Consider the following 23,863-nt stretch of genomic DNA (forward strand, 5'->3'; position numbering starts at 1 on the left):
ACGGTGATTAAGTTGCACAAAGAAAAATATCTATGAAATCATAGCTGTATACTGCCAGTGATTCAATTAGCTTTTCAAAGTGATTTGATTAGGACACACATTGCAATGTAATAACACAAAAGCAATGTATTAAGTGCTTTAAAATACATATGTTGTTTTTGTACTAGGCTATTAGCCAAATCTCATTTTTTGCTTTGCTGATATACTTTGAATATCACACACATATAAAAGCAAAGTAATTTTTCCTTTTGAAAGGTTATTGCACTTGCAAATGTAATCTTAACATCAACACAGATAAAATAACAAAGAATTCTTGGTTAAAAAGGAAGAATAAAGCATGTAGCCAAAATAATTATGCAAGATACCTGTAACTTAAACCAAAGAAAGGGGTATTTCCATAATTACATTTCAAGCAAAAAATTTAAATGAAGCAATAATTTTAATGTCCCTTGAGTTTAAATTTACATTCAGGTTACATTTACATTCCTTCTGATAGATTCTACACACAAATGGAATTAAGACATATTTTTTTTCTATCATAGAAATTGTATACAGCATACAGACCACAGGGTTTCTAATTTCTGTAAATAATTACTCCAGCACTGAGGAGAGGTATGTATCTGAAATAAAAGCAGAGAGTCAGAGATTAACAACCCTCTGAAGGACACATGATTTCCCCCACAGGTTTAGTGTGAGTCTTTTTTTCTTTCCACAGAGTATCTGTACCACTACCACCGCATTTTTGCACTTTTTCTTCCTGGCTTCATTCTGTTGGGTTTTGACTGAGGCATGGCAGTCATATATGGCTGTAACTGGAAAAATTAGGACACGGCTTATAAGGAAACGCTTTTTGTGCCTTGGATGGGGTAAGCATATTAATATACCCTTTCATGCTCTTGTTAAAATGACTTTTAACATTTATATTATGAAGCAGTAGAGAGTAATTATCCTTGGCTACTTTCTATCTAGTTTAATATATGAAAGTGAAAATACATGAGGGCGGTCATTTTTGAATGTTCATTAACCGTTTGGAACTTTAAAAAGGAGTAAGTATTGAATGCCCCTGTAGCTAGTCAGTTACCAATCGACGGTGCCTACATGATTTGAGATGAGACCTGAGATATCCACAAGCAGAAAAACAAAGTGTTCTCTGTTAATATTTTCTGAAAATGCAAAATGTCTTAAAATGTTTAGGGCCCAAACCATGACAGTTCACTAGGCACATACTCCCCTCAAGAATACTTTACTGATTCCATTCCAAGAAATCTCAAAACTATTAAATAATAAATCTATTCCTGTTTACAGGGAGAAAGCCATCTAGAGAATGAATGAAATCTCATGGTTAGTCAGTGGTGTCCTCCAAAGTAGAAAAACAGAATTGCTGGCAGACTGAGAATTAATTCTTTACCTGTCATTATTAGAAAAATTTCCTCTCAAATTGCCTAATGACAGGGATATCTCAAAGATCTATACATTTCACAAGGCCAATTCTAATGATAACTTGGTTAATTTAAGAAGCTAGTTTTAGAAAAAGCCCAGTATATTTTAATGTGTACCTTTGAATTGTAAAGGACCAACACTAAAAAACTGGGGAATTTTAGACCAAATATATGACATATACCTACTGTGTTTGAAGATAGGAGAATAGAATGCTAGAGGGAAAATGGGAAATTACCAAAGTGGATTGATTATAATACCAGAATAATTCATGCTGGAAACACAGGATTAAGAACACTTAACCCATCAGATTTCAGCAAGGATCTACCATGTCTAACTAATGTACAAGGATTCCCTGCACAGGCAAATGGGAAATCAGCTAAGAAGTTGAAGAATGTGTTCTACTTAGACTTTCATAAAATTTTTGTCTAGATTCCATTATAAGGACCTTCTAAAGTTGCACTAGTAATGAACCAATAGACATGAATTAATCATGAAATAGTACCATAGATCCAAGAAATACAGAATGCAGGTTAAAGAACCACATGAAGAATAAAGAGAGCTGATTTACAGGATTGGTAAATATTTAACATTTTTACTAAAGATCTGAAAGAGAGACTTCACAGGTAGTCTCTAAGTTTACAGCTAATATTAACCTACTCCAGGTAGCAAAAAAAAAAAAGCTAAATTGATGGTGGGCAGCTAAAGTTTGTGGGTGGGCAGAATAGTGACATTGATTTTCATTATGGCAAGTGCAACATAATGAATTTATAAAAAGAAAAAATTAATCCAAGTCGTATGGAATGAAGACTATTAATCCTTCATTTACGACCTGGAAGAGTTTTTTTTGTTGTTTTGTTTTGTTTTGTTTTGTTTTAATGATCATGATCCAGTCAATCAAAAAAGTCAACAAATGACATGCATGGAGAAGGAGGAGGAGGAGACCATATATATAAGCTATGTTATATATAGGAAGGTACATCAAAAAGTTTATGGAAAGATTCATATATCTTTCAATTCTATTTTTCCATGAACTTTTTGAAGAACCCTCGTATAGTCACCAGTATTTGTTCAAAAATATGGTGTGTCCCTGTGAGATGCCTTCCAAAGTTCTTGTCATTAAATTTCGTGGAAAAATGCAATGTCACAAGAGAAAGCTTACAGAAGAAAGAATAGCAGGAAGGATAGGAAATGATAGGAAGAAAGAAGATGGGTGAAGGGGATGCGAGAAGATGATGAGGTGATGGATTTTTCAACCTGGAAAGACAAACGTGATCTTCCTGAAAACAAAACAGGACCATAACTTAAAAGAAAAAAAAAAAAAAACCTTTAAGTAGTGGTGATTAGACTGAGTTCTATTTCACCAAAACACACAGGAGTTTCATTGAACGTGAATGAGGTAAGTATGATTCACATAAACAAACTAAAAGTCATAAGGTCAGAACTGGTGCAGGTATGCAGGCAATTGAATTCCCTGTTACTACATTCTTGTTATTAAAAGTAAATTATAAAGAAAGAATTAACTGCTAAGATTTTTTTTAATCTTATAAGTACAACTTGATGTGGATCAATATGTGCCCAGCTGAATGTTTCATTTCTGATATTCCATCACACAAGAACATCCAGTTTTCGCCTTTCTGATTTTATAACTATGAATTTCCTTTATAACAGAGTAAACTCTTAGAGAAAAAATAACTTAAAAGATATACTAAATCTCTTTTATTACTTCCCTTTAAACCCGTGTCAAATGTGGTGGTTACCTAGCAACATTAGAGAAATGCACTAAGTTAAAGATCCAGCTGTCGCTGTCATATTTTTGTACTTGAAAGAAATTTTTTAATGGAGACATACTTTGTGAAGTGATTCATCCAAAGGCAGTTGTTCTGATTTAAGCATCGAGAGTTTGTCCTGACTTTTCTTAGGACAGTATGCACAGTGGTTATAGCTGAATATGAAGTGTGACATTGCTTTTCTTGCAGGTTTGCCAGCATTAGTAGTGGCCACATCAGTAGGCTTCACCAGGACGAAAGGATATGGCACTGATCACTAGTAAGTCCATCCACAGTGATAAATCACATTTACAATTAAGCAAATTATTACATAGGCTTCATCAGTCTTGGTTTGCACTGCTGATGGTTTGCATTTTGTCATCAAGTCATTAACAATGGTAGAAATCGCATTAGTGAGGAAAAATGTAAGGTAACTTAAATACACAAAAGTTAACAAATAAATGCTATGGCACTGTTTAGAATCCCTGTTTCAATTTCTCATTTTTTAATAAAAAAATTGGTTTTATAAATATTTCAATATTTACTGTGCATATTCAATTTCAAATACTTTTTTAAAGAGCTGGATAAATCTTGACATAGTTCCCTTCTATAATGTGATTCTGCTCTGAGCTTCTAATTTCATTGATTATAATGTATATTGTTATTAACCAAATTTTGCCATGTTAGTTCAAGTTTTGTTGCTATGTTAGGGTAATACATACTAAAAATTGTAGAACATGGGAATCAAAATTCCACATTAGAAAATGCTTGGGCTATAGAAGAATTAGAAGGGAGTAAAGAGGTTTGATAGCCCATCTTGTAGCTATAATGCTGAAAAATTCTATGAGAGAATTTATAGTAAAGTTTATGTTTAATATTTCAAATTTGAAAGAATTAGAAGGGAGTAAAGAGGTTTGATAGCCCATCTTGTAGCTGTAATGCTGAAAAATTCTATGAGAGAATTTATAGTAAAGTTTATGTTTAATATTTCAAATTTGAAACAATGCACTTTCATATTTTACTTCATCTGCTCTCAAGCTGAGAAGTCAATTGAGAAATGGTCATAGAAATGTGCATCTTAGTAAGGGCATAGGGTTTAAAGTGTGCTGTTCTGTTTAATGGTTTCCAGATTTGAGGTGGGAACACTGCTAATTAGGCCATCTGGTGGGTTCATCCAAATTGGGAGCATACCAAGAGACATCACTTCACCTGCCCTTCCCAAAGAAACTTCTGAAGACTCTAAAGAGCTCATGTCATCAGAGCACTTGTTTTTCTTATGCAATCTATATAATTGAAAAATACTCTGATAGCGTATATTGCAGAGTACTGCTTACAATAGCACTATTACATTTAAGGTATTACTTTTAAAAGTAATTTAACTATTTTAGTATGAATCCAGCATCTGAAAGGCACTGTACTGGAAATATGTAAAGAAGTAGAATTAAAGACGTTATGGTTTCAACTTCCAAGGAGTTTCTAACTAAAGCTGTATATAATACAATGAATAATGCATTGATTTTATAACCATAAACTTCCTTTATAACGATGTAAACTTAGGGGAAAAAAATAACCTAGAAGATATACTAAATCTCTATTAGTGCATCTTAAAAGACATACTAAATTTCAGTTTGAAGATTAGCTTACACAAAAATACAGTAGAAATTTAGTGTCAGTCTTAGACACGAAACTAAAGTGTTCTAGTCTTAGATACCAAACTAAAGTGTTCTGTTGGACTAAGGTCTTTTTCTCCAGTTATTTTATAAAAAAATATTGAAGTGTCTACCCCAAATTGGCAAAGTAAAATTTTGTCTGTCTGCTGTTATGGCAAGGAGCAATAACTAAATACAGGCTTTGAATACATACATATACGTATTTGTGTATGTATATATCAATATATGTATGTGTGTGTACATATATATATAAAATTACTACATAAAACATTTTAATATAAGGTATAATTAAATAGAGTAATATTCACCCTAGTAAGTGTACAGTTCTGTGAGTTTTGGCAAATACAGAAAGTAATGTAACCACCACAATCAATATAGAACAATTTATTTTTAGAACAGATATAGAACAGTTACTGTTTATTATTGTTACTGCACGCTGATTCTGTGGGCTGAGAAGAAATAGTGAAAGGGTCAAATTTCAAAAAATGGTGGGCATGACTCTTTGCATCAGTACTGAAGCTTCCCTCATATTGACTTCCCTGGAATATTCATGTGCAGATGGGTCACTCTGCATAGCCTCTAATGTCGAGCCCCATTCCCTGTTTATTTCCCTCTGCTGTGAAAGAATGAATGGTTTTACCCACATGGGTTGTCATGTCTCTATCAATGCAAACCTACATCGCTTGGTGAATTTAACCATTGAAACAAACACAGCTGTGCTTATTTTTATTCAAAAGCTTATCTTAGTAGTCTGGAGAAAAAAGTAAAATTAGAAGAAAAAAGCATGCAAATGTAGATTATCCATTCCCTGCAATGATGGCATTTAAACCAATCTCTCCCGATATCTCAGTGGCCTCAAGGAAGAGCAGGCAAATGGCACGTCTGAGACTCTAGAAACACACTGTTCTTGCTTTAAAGTATATTTGAAAAATTCCATAATGGATATAAGTAGCACTTCATAAAACTTAAGTAATAGTCACCTTTCTAATGAAAATAAATATAGAAATCTCACTGCAAGAGTCATTTGTCTAAAATGTTTCATCTGCCTGAAAGTCATAAAAGTTTCTTTTCAATGAGAGGTATGCAGTATTTTTCACTCAAGGAATGCTGTAATTCTAGCTTTTATCCCATCTACTATGCGTTTTTTTTAAATTACAAACCTTTGAAATGTGCTGAAATTCCAAGGCTAAATGTATGACCTGAGTTATTTGTATCACTCTTTAGTAGTCTAATATTTATCACTAAATTTGTTAGTTTTTATCTAATGTTACTTTCAGCTGCTGGCTTTCTCTGGAAGGAGGACTACTCTATGCTTTTGTGGGACCTGCAGCCGCTGTTGTCCTGGTAAACATTGAAATCAATTTATTTTGTTTTCTTGGCAAAAAAAAAAAAAAAACAACTTTGGTTCAATTAGAGTGGCAATTTTGGTAATGTATTCATTGTGTAGAAATTTTAAAGTTTAGTGAATTATTATTATTGATTTGAATATCAATTGCTATTCAGTCTTTAAAATATTTTTATTTTGAACACTGAAGAATATTAAATTTGGGAGTGTGGAATTTCTCTTAAAGTAATTTCAGATTTTGCAGAAGTTTGAGTAAGTTACAATAAATTCCTCCTCTTTAATGTACAGAATCTCATTGTTTATTATCTTTTCACCTTTATAGTATTCTTTATGATCTAATAGTTATTAATAGGAAGATCTCTTCAAGGCTGCCACTATCAAATATCAAAAGAAAATACGTGTCAGAGTTTCTCAACCTCAGTGAAACTGACAATTTGGACCAGACATTTCTTTGTTGTAGGGGCTGTCCTGTGTATTTTAGGATGTTCAATAGCATCTTTCCATTTTACCTGCTATATACAGGTAGCATCCTCCAGTTGTAATGACCAAAAATGTCTCCAGACATTTCTTGATGTTCTCTGGGGGTCAAAATCCCCCCCTCCTTTGTTAAGAATTACTGCCAGATGTTATGCATAAGATTTAAAATTATTCTTTTTGTAATCATAAAATAATTCCTTAAAATTTGTAATTATGGTAACATGCAAAATATTCTACTAACTTCCCCCCCCCGAATTTATTGATTAAAATCTTTCTCAACCAATAAATTTTTGAAGAAAATAAGGCAGGAAAGAAATGTTCTACTTTAAATACAAAGACTTATATAGCTGTGCAACTAGATTTCAAATTAGAAAATTGCCCTTTGGTTTCTTGAATAATTCACTCAAATAATTGCAAGTTGGTGACATCTTTCTTAATAACTCTGATACGTGACTTTTTCTTTCTTTAATTTTTGTTCTCCCTCCTTTAAGCTGTAACAGAAGTACAGAAAAATAAAATCTAGGTGTGAGTGTTGGAGAACAACACAGGGAAATCAAAACTATTAGACACATTCCTGCCTGCGGCATTGAATTTTTATTTAATCAATTGGATTATTTCCCTAAGCTACTAGGTTAATATACATATAACCCTAAAATGAAGAAACAAAGAGCATGTGTATAATTGAAATGCCAAAGTATGATCTTTGGAGTGGTGAAGAATTCCCCCATGATTAAGTTATAGATTAGTAGAATCTATGGAATACCCTTTTTCTCCTAGTTCAAATAATGAGAAGTACACAGATAAGTATTCTCTTGATTAAATGGGATTTTGTCAGGAAAATATGAAGAGTGACACCCCCAAGTCCCTACTTAACAGGTGTGCTGTAGATCTTCCTTACATCAACAGTAAAATAGATTTCAAATATAGATTTACCATTTCCATTGCTGGTGGGGGGTGGGAGCGCATGCCACCAAGATTCTGTTGTGCAGGGATCACGGAAGGTAAGGGGCAAGAAAGGCAAAAAGAAGAAAATATTTTTCCTTGATTATCTTGGTTTTCCTACTGAACTGGATTGCTTTATCAGAAAGTCTTGTGTGTTCATCACAATAAGCTGCTGTGAATAGACATCTACCACTGCAGCTTTATACCATTTTGCTTGAGAAAGAAAAATATGTGTGACTTCATTTCAGCAGTAATATGCAAAAGACTTTTTAAATGAGAGTAAGAGAGTCATAGAAAGAAAATGCTGAGGTGTTCACTAGAACATATTTTAAGGATTGGTGCTAGTGCCCATTGCTTAAGGGATGCTGGAAGTTGCACAGGCTCTCCTTTTTGCCTAGAAGAGCATGGTGCATCAAAATGCTGCCCACCCCACAGAAGGGAAGAGCCACATGGCATGTGGAATTTAGGCATTCTGTCCTCCCTTCTGGGAGCAAAGACCAATTCTCAGCACCTTTTTGCTTCCAGGGCTCACCTTAGCCTCACACTGAGATTCAGAAATCTTTTGGTTCTCAGGCATAGGGTAAGACTCATTTGGCCAATTGATTTTATTCAAGGTTGACTGAGAGAGAAGAATGCCAGATTGGCATAGTATGGTACGATTTAAAAACTAGGCAATTGAAGTGCAATTTCCTCAGTGTTAACTGTAAAGCATGGAAATTAAATGTACTTTAAAACTTTGAAGTATCACACCACTGTTAAATTGTTCAATATGCCTTTATGTACTTATCAAATGTTTGAGAAGTGCTTCATATCACCACTATTGTGAATACATAATTCTACCATGGTTACAAACTGATGAAAAAGGATTTTCAGGACAAATAGGGGCCTGATTCCTTCTGATATCATTGAAAGGTCAACTTTGTTTCTGTTTGACAGGTCAACATGGTGATTGGCATTTTGGTATTTAATAAACTTGTTTCCAGAGATGGGATCCTAGATAAAAAGCTCAAACACAGAGCCGGGTAAGCTGCAATTGGTAGATTTTGAAGATTCTTTACTGGTGAATCCCATACTCTAGTTAAGATTGACTGCATTTGACTGTGCCTTGAATTTTGTTCTTGATGAACTAGTGTGTCTGGTGGATTCTGCCGTTCAAAAATTTCTGATGAGCTATTCTTAAGTAATGTGACCAAACATCTAAAGATAATATAATAGACCATTAAGAAAATCTAGGTTTATTTGTGAATATTGCCTGCTCACCAGGTAAGAAGATTAAATGTGAAGGCTAGACTTAAAATAGTTGTTCTTAGGTAAGCGTTTTCAAAACCCTTCCAGTTTTGGTACAAAGGACAGGAGGTAGATTGAACACAATGTCAGTATGTGACAACTGAATCAAGACAAGCAAATCTAAATAGGGCAAAAATACTGCATTTTCTTTTCTTTGTCCTTTTTTTGAGACCGGCTGCAACGCGCTCAGCCAGTGAGCACTGTGAGCGCACCGGTCATCCCTATATAGGATCCGAACCCGCGGCGCTCCTCTCCCGAGTGCGCCACGGGCTCGGCTCTGCATCTTCTTCGATTAATTGTATATACCAGGAAAAAATCTTCACTTGAAATAGTCACTTATCAAATATTACTCTTGTCATATGTTCATTCTTTATGGCATTTTAACTATAACTTGCTAGAAAGAGTTATTCATAATTTTCTCTTGCACATTTTAACCACTTATAAAATTTTTCAAAACATCTCCCTTAATTTTACTATTATAATATCACTATATCTAATGACTTAAAACATTTGCTAAGCAGATTAATAGCAGTTTTTAAGGTTACATCATCTCCTTATTGTACAAATGTGTAGAAACTTGAATGAAAAAGTTATAAATATCATTTTTATAAAAAGTATATAGCCTTATCCTTTCTGTTAAACTATACCTTCATTCAAAACTTACCCCTACAATTGTTCTCTTTTCTTTTATAATTTATGATATTATTTAATAGTCATAATATTTGATTACCTACTAGTGAGAATTTTAAATCTTTTGTGTTTTTATAGCTATGTAATGATTTACAAAATAAAATAATCCATGTATTTCTTTTTTCTATTAAAAGACTAGGCTTAATGGTTTTCTATATAAAAATTTGACATCATTCATATCAAACATTAGAACTGCAATGATGTAATAAAAACATCATTGAAGGTTCCTTCCAGAGGGGGTGTCACTTCTCATTTAGAGACTTTTCACTGCAGATGAGTTTCCTTTTCACCCTTAAACAGGCAGACTTGAACTTAGTACAGACACTGAGCTTTCTATACCATTTGGACAAGAAGCCTTTACATGATCACTCTGGGTAGTCTGCCACATGTGGTTGGAATTGGAGTAATAGCTTCCTTACTTATTTCTGTTCAAATTAATCATGTAAGAATAGATTGCCCATACTGAGTATTGGGTATAGAAACTCAGCTCTAATACTAGTGGTATACATTTATGTAATTTAAACGACGACAACAATGAAATGGGAGATTTTAGTGGTTAAGATAAAGCTTTGAAGTCAAACAAAGCCATGATCAATATCCAGCTCTGCAATTTACTAGCTGTGTTTATGTGTCTTTGGGCATGTTATTTTATCATTTTGCAACTCAGTTTCTTCGTCTGTTAAATGGAAAAAGTAACTCTTGCTTCATTAAGTATATAAAATATAATGTGTATAAAGCATTCATCAGAGTATCTAGCAAATAGCAAGCATACACTCAACAAACAGTGGCTATTCTTATGAGTGAAATAAGGAAGCCAAGTTATACAAATTGTTTTCAAAGGTCCCTGACCATCAATCAAAAGTTCATGATTACACCGTCCATGACACTGAGGTCAGAAAAAGAGATGCAATCATCCAAATAAGTATAATGCTGCAGATTTATTAATTTTACAGTTAGTAAATTTTTTCTAATTTAGTTATTTTATATGTAATGCCCAGGTTGATTTACATAGTTCTTTGTAAGAGCTAGCATAGGTTTAGAAGAAATGACAACATTGTCATATTATGAATTTAGAAATTACTCATTCAATTTACATATTTACAAAGACAATTATAATTTTAAAAACTCTAATTCTAAAAATATTTTTAGAAATTACATACGTTTTACTGGAAAAACTGAGCCAGTGTTTTTCTCGTTCAAAGGACACTGTTAGAGAAACAGAAATGTTGTTAGTATATGTTATAAAAGCCAACTGCTGGTTACTGTCCAAAGCAGAAAAGAGCTCAATAAATTAGTGACTTTAGGTTTTTAAAAAATATTTCTATAGTATAAAATGCTATTTTAGCCTAAGTAAATATAAATTGAAATTTGTCTCCATTCCAAATGTGATTGAAGGAAAATTTTTAGAGGCTATGGATGTTTTTAGTTCAGAAGCAGTGAAGACAGTAATAAAGAAAGACTTCAATGAAGAACAAATAATCAAAGTTAACTAATGAAACATTGAGCAGAAGGCTAATTGACTTAACAACTATCTCCCTAATTGTAAAAACTGACTATTTCAAGTTGTTTGAGTATACTTATGTCAGGTATTTCTTTTGAAACCATACCATTACTCAGAATTAAGTATGATGCTAATATTTTCCTTCTCCCATTTTTTCCATTTCTTTCTTCCTTTTCTTCTTTTTATAATTAATTACTTGAAATAGCCAAGTGTAGTTTGTGCTTAATGAATATTTATAAAGGAGTGAATAAATGTATGTTTAATATATAATATAATAGCTTGACAACTTTTACATTACTCAAACTTTATTAATTTTTTTCTAGTATATAAAATAAATTTTCCAGGGGGGGGGGTTACTGCACATAACAACACATCTTATATAAAGTGAAAATTGGAAAGAATGAAAACAAGATAAAATGGCATGAGTCATTTTAGAACCTCTTAACAGAAAATTTATTTTTCTCTAATTTTCTGCAATGGAGCTTTTTCATCTACTGTTTTAGACTGCTTTATCTTTATCTACCTGAAATTAAGAAGACTAAATTACCAGCATCTTTTGCAAATTTCATAAGATTTTGAGAAAGTAAGGAGGTATATTTTCTTTCCAGGGAATTTTTTAGAGTATTAATAATAAATCAATCAGATAATTATTTTTTCCTAAAAAAAAAAAATTAGGAAGGGAACTAGAGCCTGTAGTTTTTAAGACCCATAGCACAGGTTGAGTATCCCTAATCAAAAATCTGAAACACTCCAAAATCTGAAACTTTTTGAGTGCCAACATGATGCCACACCTGACTTAATGTGACAGTTTAAAGTAACTTTTTAATCAAAACACAGCATCATAGGTGGAGACTGAAAGCCTACCAGTGTTTGGTGTTGCTGTTGTTTAATAGCTGATACAAGTATTCTGGTGATAGTACCGTGCTGCTTAGTTCCCCTGAACACAGTATGTTTTCACTGTATTAATGATATTCCTTTTTTTTTTTTACTCTTAATCACTTACGTGTGAATAAGCGTAGCAAAATGATTGCTTATTGGTAGTATATAAATTCAGAGTCAGGAATGATCGTGATGCCAATCAACCACAGATAATCCACATGGGTGGCTGAGACAGTGGCATGTTTGCTTTTTGATGGTTCAAGGTGCATAAACTTTGTTTTATGCACAAAATTATTAAAAATATTGTATAAAATTACCTTCAGACTATGTGTCTAAGGTATATATGAAACATAAATTTCGTGTTTAGACTTGGGTCCCATACCCAAGATATCTCATTATGTATATGCAAATACTCCAAAATTTGAAAAAATCCGAAATCCAAATACTTCTGGTTTCAAGCATTTCAGGTAAGGGATACTCACCCTGTAACAATGGGAGCAGACAAAACAACTCGTATCCATTTACCTACTCTGGTGCCCTGGTGGATGTTAGATACATTTGAACTATGAGAAATTCACCTTATCTTTTTTTAGCTGTTTGAACTTTTAACTTTATAAATGTATAATTTTCTTGATAACAACAACAAAAAATTATTTTTTACTGCAGCAATTCAACTTAGCATCTAGATTATGTGTTCTTCGTATTATATTAATTTCTATAGTGGTCATATAAACTTGGACAAAATATTACATCTCTCGGGTAACAAGTCGATCCTTTACTCCATTCACATCCAGTAGTAGAATCCCAAAGGTATTTAACCAGTTAGCATCAAGCATAGCTTTCAACATTTAGCTCTGACTAAGGGAAATGTACACAGGCCTTTTAGTCAGCCTCAAATAAATCTCAAATAATAACAAATAAGCATTTTGTGTACCGGTTTAAAATTTATTTTCAGAAAAGCCTATTATATTTAGATTAAACCACAGTTTTTCAGGGCTAAAATGCTTGCTTACATTGTGTACTTAGAATTATTTTTTAGTAATCTTTGGCTTTTCAATCCTGTATCAGAGCCTAGAGGCAAAACATCCTTCAATTGAGGAAGATAGTCACATCCATGTTCAAAGTACAAACATCAAATAGCTTATCTTCTGTAGTAAAGGAAGGCATAAGTGACTATTGCCTTTTCAATATTAATCTGATTGGACTTAACAAGATTGAAAAATCTCAAATGTATAGTTAGGGCAGTGGTGCTCATTCCTGTTTGGTCATCAGAATAATCTATGGAGCTTTTTAAAAGACAGATGCTTGAGTACCTTTAACTTAGAGTCTTTGGAGTTGGGGCCCCCTGACGTGCAGCCACTGTGGAGAATACTTGCCTAGGTATTACTATGGGAATAGTTTCAAACACATCGGCATGCCCATTGAGGCATTTGTAAACTAAACTAGACAGACTATTGATTACATATTATTTTTAAAAGTTTGGGCACATGTGGCTGGTACATATGCCCTGGGTTAGGTCAGTAAAGTGAGTGATTCAGTTTCATATACCCCACTCCCACACCCAACTCTGAAAGCTTTGGTTTTTCTCACAGGGTCTACAGATCAATCATCTTAATAGTTTTCAGATTTATCTCATCTGAGCACTATTCACAAATAATATATTTAGAAGAAACCAGACATTCTAAATTGTGAGCATCTTGCAGTTTCCTCTGTTCTACCACTTTTATAGTACAAATAATGATGACATTAGTTTTACAAAACCTACAGGGCAAACATATTTTAGACATAAATACTATAATGGCAATGGACTAGAGAAGTACACCACAGAAAATTATTTCAAGGTGTTTTGAATTTTGATTCAAGTAATTTCTTTTTGGTTTTTCCTAGAGGTTTATTTCCTAATAAATCTGTTATTTTCAAGGGACACTTTTCTTTTTCTTTCTTCCTTTCTTTCTTTAAAGAAAAGGCATAACAAATTGTACTATTTAACATGCTGGGAGGGGCCAACGCATGAGGGAATCCTAAGAGAGTAGTTTCTCCCAGGGACACTTTTCTAAAGCAGATGCTTATAAAGTTTTTCTGTGCAGTGTGACTTTGCTTCTATGATGTAGTAGATGGAGTCTGAATTATTTGAATCTGAATTTATCTGTAAAATCTAGGCACAAATAGACTGTTTAAGTGCTATGAACTTGGTAGTCTATGACAAATGTTCAGAAAGAATATTTTGAACTTAATGATTATGTTAAATGTGTTTTATTAAAGCAGAAATTTATTGCTCTTTTTATTATCAACTAATATTTCATCAAATTTCATCAGCCCTTATATTCAGATCATCCCCAAATATGGACAATACATTGTTGCTATAAAAAATTTCAAAATTTCTGTTGAATCTTTTGTGATACTTACTAACTCTTCCACAATTGAAGACTCCCAAAATATATACCTTACTATATTGGACTTTCGAGATAAATGTTTACCTTTCAGAAGGTTTTACTATATATGTGCCTTCTGCAAATGACAATGACAATCCTTGAAGCTAGGAGTCCTATCAGGGATCTGAATAAAAGGTTTTCACCGTACGTCTACACAAACACGTGCGTATGTGTATTGGGTGACTTTATATATAAACCCAAGGGCCATTTCTGGTGTAAACTATGGAAATATGCTTTGCATGCAATATTAAAAGGTAAATGTTATAAGGATAATACATAGTGTAAATGTATCTTTAAAACAACCTAGAGCATTCATCTTTGATAAATATACTTTTCCGTGTGAAATCGTATTTAAAAGCTAACTTGCAGCAGCAACTTTTTTGGTGACAATTCAATATTTTGTTCTTTTTGTGGGTGTTCTGTTTGTTTGCAGTCAGATGAGTGAGCCTCATAGCGGTTTGACGCTCAAATGTGCCAAGTGTGGAGTAGTTTCAACAACAGCTTTGTCAGCCACCACCGCCAGTAATGCCATGTTAGTCCCAATCATTTACATCTTCTTATTACGAATCTTTTACAGTGCATGTGAGAAAATGCTATGATGAAAAAAAAAATTGTTTGCTAATACTGGAGCTAAGAGCATACTTAAGTATTCATAATTGGCAACTGCTTTATAAGTATTGTGGGATAGTCTATAAAAAAAATAACTTTCAAATGTTATTTGCTTTGTGGCTTCCAAGTTAATGATCTTAGTGCCACATACAAGAATGTTTTGTTGAACGGGGGTTTGGTTATGGCCTGGGGTGTGACGTGCAAGTAAGTAATGTTGCTTTCTCTGTCTTTCAACAGGGCATCTCTTTGGAGCTCCTGTGTGGTGTTGCCCCTTCTGGCTCTGACATGGATGTCTGCGGTTCTGGCCATGACAGATAAACGCTCCATATTGTTTCAAATACTTTTTGCTGTGTTTGATTCATTGCAAGGTTTTGTTATAGTCATGGTCCACTGCATTCTTCGAAGAGAGGTGAGAAATATAATTCATGTGAGAGAGAGAAGAGTGATGGTTGGAAGGGTATTTCCTCACTAACAAATATGATCTTTCATTTTAATATTCAGATTAAATCCAGTCTCCTCCACTGACAATCATGTGGGAGTTAAAGCTTAAAAGGAAGCTTTAAGGCAAAGTTCAGGAGGGGCCCTGGCACTCTGAGAGTGACAGATTAAAACAGATGGAACTCTGCAAGGGAAAACACAGCCAGAGGTGCCAAGAACCAGAAAGAGTAGATTCAAGAGCAGTTACTTACATGAAGTGATTGGTGTAGATAAGTGTGTTGGAGAAATTGGTGGATAAGAGGGAGGGTGGCATGTTTGCAAAAGGCACAGTTCATAAATGTAATGCAATGATATTTCTTAAGCCCATTTCCTAACTCATGCTTCTACATACAGCACATCCTCATTTCTCAATTCATGTTAACTGCAGATGCTCCTCAACTTGCAGTAGGGTTACATCTGAAAATGTCATAAGTCAAAATTGGGCATTTTGTAGACATGATACGATGAGAAACACAAAACACAGTATCCAAAAGAAGCTGGCAACACAGTACACTGTAGAATATCAGTTGTTTACCCTTGTGATCACCTGGCTGACTGGGAGCTGCTGCTCGCTGCACTGCCCAGCATTGCAAAAGAGCATTGTACCACATATAGTAACCAGGGAAAGATCAAAATTCAAAATTTGAAGTACAGTTTCCACTGAATACGTATCGCTTTCATACCATTATAAAGTTGAAAAATTGTAAGTCGAGACCATCTGTAATTTTATTTTAAATAGAAAGTGTAGAAGATTAATAAACAGTTCTTTTTTCTGTATATTAAACTTTGGTTAACATTACTAACGATTAATGATTTAGAAATGGATGTTTATGCCTAGAAGATATAAAAAATGTACACAGTGGGGCGTGATAGGCAGTAATTGTCTCCAAGAACTGTAGACCTGTAATCACAGCTTTTCTCTGGGTCATGATTGAGGTTTATTGTCAGCAGTGAGGAAAGAAAGAAGTCATCCTTCACGAGTGGAGACACTAACCAGTGCCAAATCCATGTAGGATAGTGAAAGATTTCAGACCTGAGTTGTTTAGGAATAGAATGTTTTCCAACCTGTGCAAAAACTGTTCTGAATGTTTGCAAACATTGACACATATGAGTCATTTTAGCATTTACTCAGGGGATGAGTGGTGACTAAAACACATACTGACACAGTGCCATGCTAGTGAATTTGAGAAAACAGTCTACTCTGTCATTGTGCATTATCTACCTTATTTGAGAACTTTATTGTGATCTGCACATTGCAAAGAGACACATGCGTAGAAGTACATACCACATAGTTTTTATAATGATGTGTCAAGGTAACCAAAGGCCTTTACCTGATTTACCAGATGGGAAGAACTATATTTCTGAGCAATTTCAGTAAGATAGATGTCAGCAATGATCCCACATGTGAATTCTAAGAATATTTTATGACGAAAATCAATGAAAATACATGAAACATGACTTCACATTGCAAATTAAGAGTAATATTTCATCATTTAAAAAATCTGATGTAGCTCATGGTTGCCAAGCTTTACTACTCCCCCATCACAAATTTCTACCTAGAATATCAGCATTAAAAATCTTCCAACTGTTAAATTATGTATACACCAAAGGAGTAAAAGTTCAAAGGAAATTGAATAATAATTGTTGTGTTCTTCTTCAACTATAACTATCTTGTGAGTCTTCTGTATTAATATCATCTCTAATGTATTTAAGTAACAAAATTGTTCTAAATGTGTAGATGTAGACACATAATCCATTTTTGATTGACAGTTAAGAATGAACCGTTGCCAGTTTTAAGCAATATACATGATATACATGCGACTTTCAGAAGCTATTAATACCTTAGATGTTAAATAGTAGAAAAGTGCCCCATCTATAAATAAGCTTATCTTTTTCTTCAGAAATAAGCTTTTTGGCTAGTTTCAGGCTATAATCAAAATATGCAAGCTTTAAAATGATAGATATTGTAATGGCTTATTATCACATTTTTGCTGCTTACATGAAGAAAAATATTTAGCACAAAAATTTTTGATTTCCATCAGAATTTGTCCATACTTGCTAATGTGGGCTATTAAATCTCAAAAACACAGTTTAAGGGTAATTAAACCAAATTATATAATAAATGCTTCTGCTGAAGTAGGTGTATGTAAATATATGTTTTCTGTATTAATGGGAAATAAAAATATGACCATGGCTCAGTTGTTGCATTTTCAGTGATTAGTTCAAATTGAACAATTTTATAACTGATAAATTAATAGCAGAATGTCATAACAATCTATAGTTTCAACACTGAAATGAAAAGTCACATATGCTATTTTTTTTTTGTATTGAACCTTAAAATACCCTATAACATTGCTATAAATATGTATGTAAATATATGTTTTCTGTATTAATGGGAAATAAAAATATGACCATGGCTCAGTTGTTGCATTTTCAGTGATTAGTTCAAATTGAACAATTTTATAACTGATAAATTAATAGCAGAATGTCATAACAATCTATAGTTTCAACACTGAAATGAAAAGTCACATATGCTATTTTTTTTTTGTATTGAACCTTAAAATACCCTATAACATTGCTATAAATACACAGAGAAGATTTCAGTTGTAGGGCAATCAGAATTCCTAAGAGGAAGTTGTTATTAAAAAGACAAAAAGACCCTTGTTTAAAAGGGTTTTACAAATCCCAAGGAACATATCACAGAAGGCCTCACTGAGCCCACAGAAATGCTTCTTGACCTTCTAAATGTATCTTAGTATCTCTTATTCTTTGTGATCACATTGCCCTGACACCAACCACATTCTAAGAGAATAGAAGCATCTTCCCTTATCCTCTGTGTCTTCTGTGAACAATAGTTCCATAAATACACACAGGAGCAAATGGAGTTGATATTTACCTGTAAAACATTGGGTAATGATTCATATCTACTAATCTACTTGATAATTTTTAAAAATGTAAAAGCAATTTAAGAAATACTGCTTTATGATTTAGAGACTGGAAATATATATGCACATTTCTATTTCTATATATTTTTGACATACACTAACATTATTGGGTCCTTTTTTGTCTTGAGTGATTGTGCCAATATGAATTCAAAAGGCTTCACTTGTGTTTACTTGTGAAATTTTTCTGTGGAGGAGGTGGGTGTACACAGGAGAGAAATACAGCCTTGCAGTTTAAGAAGGAGAAAAGAAATAGAATATTATAACTGTGGCATTTTGAATGTGGTGTGTATGGAGCCTAATTTATTTTTAAAGTGCCTTTGCTTTTAGTAGGCCCAATTTTAAAACCAAAATCATTTCAAATCAGGATAGAAAGGAGAATTGATCACTCTGGTACTGCCAACTCAATTATATTCATCTCTTTTTTATTAAAAAAAAAAGCAAATAAAATATCTGTATAACAATTTGTTGTGATCTCCAGACCTGACATCTTAATATTTAAACTTCATAAAATTTGTATTCTTGAAAATACAGATTCTTCTTCTGGAATACCTTCTTATTTTAAATTGTTTTAGTAAATGCCTCTGGTTTAAAAAAAAAAGAGAGAAAAAGAAAACAAAAAGAGCAAATAGGAATAAAAAAATAAGCCATCTAACTTATCACAACACATTACTTTCAGCAACAAAATCTAGATCTTAGAAGCTAATATGTATAATAGCTAATAAGATAGAATCTAATAGAATAAGTATAGATGTTTCCTTCATTTATCCATCATTTGTTGATTAGACTTCATTTGGATTAAGCAGATAACAAGATATACCATTTACTATTCTCCACATTGCTATGGAAATTGAAACGACACAAGAGTTATGAAACCTTTGCAATACTTCCAGTTGCTAGGAAACCACTTTCTTGGTGCCTGCACATTCCTCTCATCTCTGTCTCTGGCTGTGCCTGGCTCTAAGACAGTCTTACAGCTTGATGTCACAGGGGGAAAATAACACGATTCTGGTACAAAATAAGCTACAATAAACCCCTTTCACTAAATAGAAGGAAAAAGGAAAATGCTTAAATGGATAATTTTGTTGAATCGGTGTGTGAGAATCCTGTGGCTGTTCTGCAGCATAAGTAGCAGGCCAACCTCTTCTTTTCTCTTTCCCAAGCACTGGCAGGAGGTCTAGGTTGCACCAGAAGAGGTCTCAAAACCTTCATCTGAACCCATGAAGCGATTTGTAGCAAAATGCTTAAAATAAGCATGAACTGTTTTTTTTCTTTTTCTCTCTTTCTTTTTCTCCCACTTCCTTCCACTCTTTTTATTTTATTTATTATTTATTTTGTGAATTTCCCATTTAGTCTTATTATTTCCTTAAAAATTACAGGTAAACAAAATGATTTACAAGCATATGACAGTAAATACATAAAACAGACAAGCATCCTTATCTATCTAATCCAAAAAGCAATATTCTCCCAAAGTAAATTATATTTTTTAAAAAGTAAAACCAGTAGTGATTAAATGACTAGACAGCAATTTGAAGAGTCCATGTTGCACTTAATATTGCTCAGATGGAGAGTTGCATGAACCTGAAAGCTTGACTACTTACAGGGAAATTAGGTATGACTCATTAGCATGGAAGGATACATCTGTGTCCTTCCTCAGTGAGGGGTGGAACAGGGGTTTCAGTTGGTTTTTGAAGATGAAGGAATAGACAATAGGAGACTTCGGAACTAAATAGTGTCCTGAGGGGAAAATGAGGCTGGAAGATTAAGAAAGGGAAAGTTTCAGATAGAGGAAGGTGGGGAGAGGTTATTGGCATATCATTTCCATGGAATGGAGCTTTTGGTGAATAGGAGAGAGTTTGATTCTTCTCTGGGACCACCTGGAGCATATGGAGGCATAAAGCAAGTTATGTGATCCTGGACACTAGAGTGATTTTTTTTTTAAAATAGTTACTATATCAACACCAAGAGAAAGGCAATACCGATGACATTTGAGGACATTGAGGACATTGATTAAGGGATGCGTCAGCATTTTCTGGCAGAGTATTCAGTGGCCATGATAAGAGGCCATTGTGAAGGGTGTCATGAAGAAAATTAAACCGATTTTAGAGAGTGATGAGTAGCTTAGTGTGGGGAAGGTCAGGGTACTGATACTGATTCTAATCTTTTTAGCTTGCTCAGAAGTTTGTTGTGTATGGACAAGAGTTTAAGGAAGAGGGGAGTGGGTTGCGAAGACCTCCATCTTTGTCAGGCTGAATTGAAAGTTCAAAAATAAATACTTTAATGTTTTTGTTGCTGTTTTGTTTTGTTTTTAATAAAATAGGATATGTACGTTCAAGTGGGAGAATGGCTAGAAGTATTGAAATAAACCTGGATTTTATCAGAACAGAGAGTGGGGAGCACAAAGACTGCTTTTAAATAGGTACTCGGACATGACACAAGCAAGGACAAAATACTCATATTCCTCTAATTTTTTTTTCCCCAGAAATCACTAACCTCACTTCACCCAGTAGTCATCACATTTCTTAGTCAGGGAAATATAAATCTTACCTCTCCTTCCAGATTAGGCTTTCCCAATTTAGCATAATTGCAATTATGTTATGAATATTTGCATCAGTCCTAATCTGCACATGTCATTCTGTAACTCCATGCAGCAGCTTAAGAGGTTAACAAGAGCATGAAATCAGATGGGTGAGATGCCATCAGTGAACAAGTTCAAACATGGAGAGTTCATAACAGACATTGACAAATTCTGGCACAGCCAGCTAGTGTCCAACTGTGGCTTGCTGTTATCCAAAATTCTCCTGCCAGAGCCTCACACTGTCCCCCACTCTGGGGAGCAGCATGGTGCTTCTGTCTGTAGCCAGGAGGGGTACCTGGACACAGACATGTGGACGGGCAAGGCCCACCTCCCTTTCCTTCCTACCTCCAGGGTCCTGCTTGTAAAATTGTTAAACTGGTAATAGGAAGTTCAATATGTTTTGAATAAAGGTTTAAAATGAAAACTTATCTCATTACCTCTTATTTCGTATATTTTATCTAAATCACGAAAGATGGAGGATTATGGTATAGCAACTCAATTTCCAACCAGTTGGAAAGAATTGTTTTGGTTCATTGCTTCACTGAAGCTACTGTATTCTTCACTCAATGAGGCTGTAAGGGTGGTGACAGAGTGGTGCATTGGAATGAGGACTAGGTTTCAAGTCAGTGACCTGGGTCCATTCCTAGCTCTGTCACTTATTGTTTTGATCTTGAGCAAGTTGCTTAAGCTCTCTAAGCTTCAGGGTCCTCATTTATGACACTGAGATAATATCTGCCTAAAAGTGGGTGACATGAGGCTTGAAATGATACATCACTTGTGAAGGCATGGGGTCATGCTGTCTGGCATAGAATTTCCCTTCCTTTCCTTTTCCCATTGGCCTGCTAATGAAACATTGCTACATATTTTTCAGATCATGTATGTGAAATATCATCTCAAGAAATATATGACCCTTCAAATTGATACAAAAAATGTGATTTGAAGGTAGAATGCTACAATTTTAGTGATAAAGTGATAGATCCTTTAGGTGTTAGAAGATTCCAATAGAAAGTCATCAGGACTGAAATTTGGGTCTGCAGTCCATATTTTCTTTTCATTGTATAGCAAATAATGAACCTTCATTTTTGGTTTTATTTCCTTTGCTATCAGAAAAGTCAGGTAATATTTTAGTAATATGAAGTCATTCATACTGCTTATATCAACTGGCATAATACACATGAAATTGAGAACAGTCTTACTCCTTCATTTAATGATTAAATTATATGAAATTTAATATTATTTGAAAGATCTGAGCCATTTGTTCAAATATGAAAAAGTAGGAACAATAATAGGAATGAGATTCAGAAAAAAAAANAAAAAAAAAGGACCACATAAGAAACTTCCCTCACACTGAGTAATTATTCTCAAATAATTACAAGAATGTAACTTTATTCTTTTCCTGGCTTTCTGTTCTCTGGAATAGGAAGTCAAGTAGAATAACTGAAGGCAACACTGTCTTCTTAAGAGGTAAAGACTTAGGGTCTGAATTGCTCAGTAGCTACATACAGAGCCTATTTCAAACTGTGCAGCTCTTTCCTGTGAGGTTTCTGTAAATTGCAACACTGCCAAACATTGCTTGGTGCTCTTCCCCAGCAAACTCTAAATCTGGCACCAGCTTTCACAGTGACACTCTGCCAGCTGCTTCCAGAGTAAGAACCAATGGAGAAGTCCAGAGCTGAGGGACAAACAGGAGGGAGGATCACTGCAATCCTCTTTGAACTCATGTACCTTCCAGGAATCCATCCACAACAAGAAGGGTTTATAGCTTTTCAGGAGATTTTATAGCAGCTCCCAGCAGGAGCCATTCAGGATAACTTTGGCAGTGCACAGTTGGATACTTTTAGGAGACTTGATAGCTTATTGTTTTTACCTCATCTTATTTTTGAAAATGTTTCTTGCCGTTGTTTTTTTCATTTCACGAAATGCCATCAGATTTCCTTAAAGTCCCCTAAATATGCCTACTTACATATCCGTTCCTTGCTACTCCCCTTGATATTCAATTAAGACGAAACACCTATTACATAGAAATAAAAAAGAGATTTTGAAGTCTAGAATTTAATTGCCATAATTTATGTTAAATATTTCATTGTTCCCAAGAAGTTTATTTAAAGATTGCATTTACTGCTCTCAAGTAAGTTTGTTAAAATGTTAATTTCACATGAACTCAGTTATAGTAATTTGAATATATAGTAATAAATTTTAAGATAAATTGTTACCTGAAATAAATGACTTGTTCTCCACAAATAGTAGGTCAAAGACTATTATTGTCCAGCATTGTAAATATGAGTATTGGCACAGAAGTCTTTAATTTCAGTATGAAATAACCAGATCTAGATTCTGTCTTGTTTTATTTTATTTATTTTTATGCTTTTTCCTTGTCTGGAATTAAGTTTCTTATAGACTTGCTTTAAAAAAAAAATTCCATTTGTTCTCCATCAGCACAATTTATATTGATCCATCAAAGATAAACTCTCTTTGCTTAGCTGATAGAAAATCCAATTAATTATCAAAATGTATCCAAATAGCTGTGGATGCTTTTTCCAGGTACTGCCTTGCCTGAAGCACCATCTTCTGTGATAACAAATATGCAGCGTGAAATCTAATCTAATCTTTCTTCCCTGACAGTGTTGGACAAATGTTTAAGATCAGTTCATCTAGATCATTCCAATACATTTTTAGGATTTTTTAAAAAATCAAGTGGAGCATTTGGAATCAAGTCAAATCTCTCCTGAAATTTGGGTGTCAGAGGCACTAAAAGTGTCAGAGAACCTAACACTTAAATTATGGCATTTGTGTGACCATTAAAATGACCTTGAATTTACTGGAGAATT

The 23,863-nt window shown here is 33.8% G+C and overlaps 1 protein-coding gene across 1 annotated transcript in view; it reads left to right on the forward strand.

The window, feature by feature from the left end:
• The first annotated feature begins 693 nt into the window (after window positions 1-693).
• The window catches only part of LOC103593305 (brain-specific angiogenesis inhibitor 3-like), a 68,955-nt gene continuing 45,785 nt past the window's right edge, over window positions 694-23,863 (forward strand). Inside the window, exons 1-6 of the mRNA XM_008576261.1 lie at window positions 694-866; window positions 3,417-3,486; window positions 6,154-6,220; window positions 8,577-8,662; window positions 14,863-14,961; window positions 15,276-15,447. Of these exons, the coding sequence (XP_008574483.1) occupies window positions 803-866; window positions 3,417-3,486; window positions 6,154-6,220; window positions 8,577-8,662; window positions 14,863-14,961; window positions 15,276-15,447 (558 nt within the window). The 5' untranslated portion in view covers window positions 694-802. The remainder of the gene's footprint in view (window positions 867-3,416; window positions 3,487-6,153; window positions 6,221-8,576; window positions 8,663-14,862; window positions 14,962-15,275; window positions 15,448-23,863) is intronic.

The sequence above is a fragment of the Galeopterus variegatus genome, unplaced genomic scaffold (genome assembly GCF_000696425.1).
Source record: "Galeopterus variegatus unplaced genomic scaffold, G_variegatus-3.0.2 Scaffold1320, whole genome shotgun sequence".
Taxonomy (NCBI): Eukaryota; Metazoa; Chordata; class Mammalia; order Dermoptera; family Cynocephalidae; genus Galeopterus; species Galeopterus variegatus.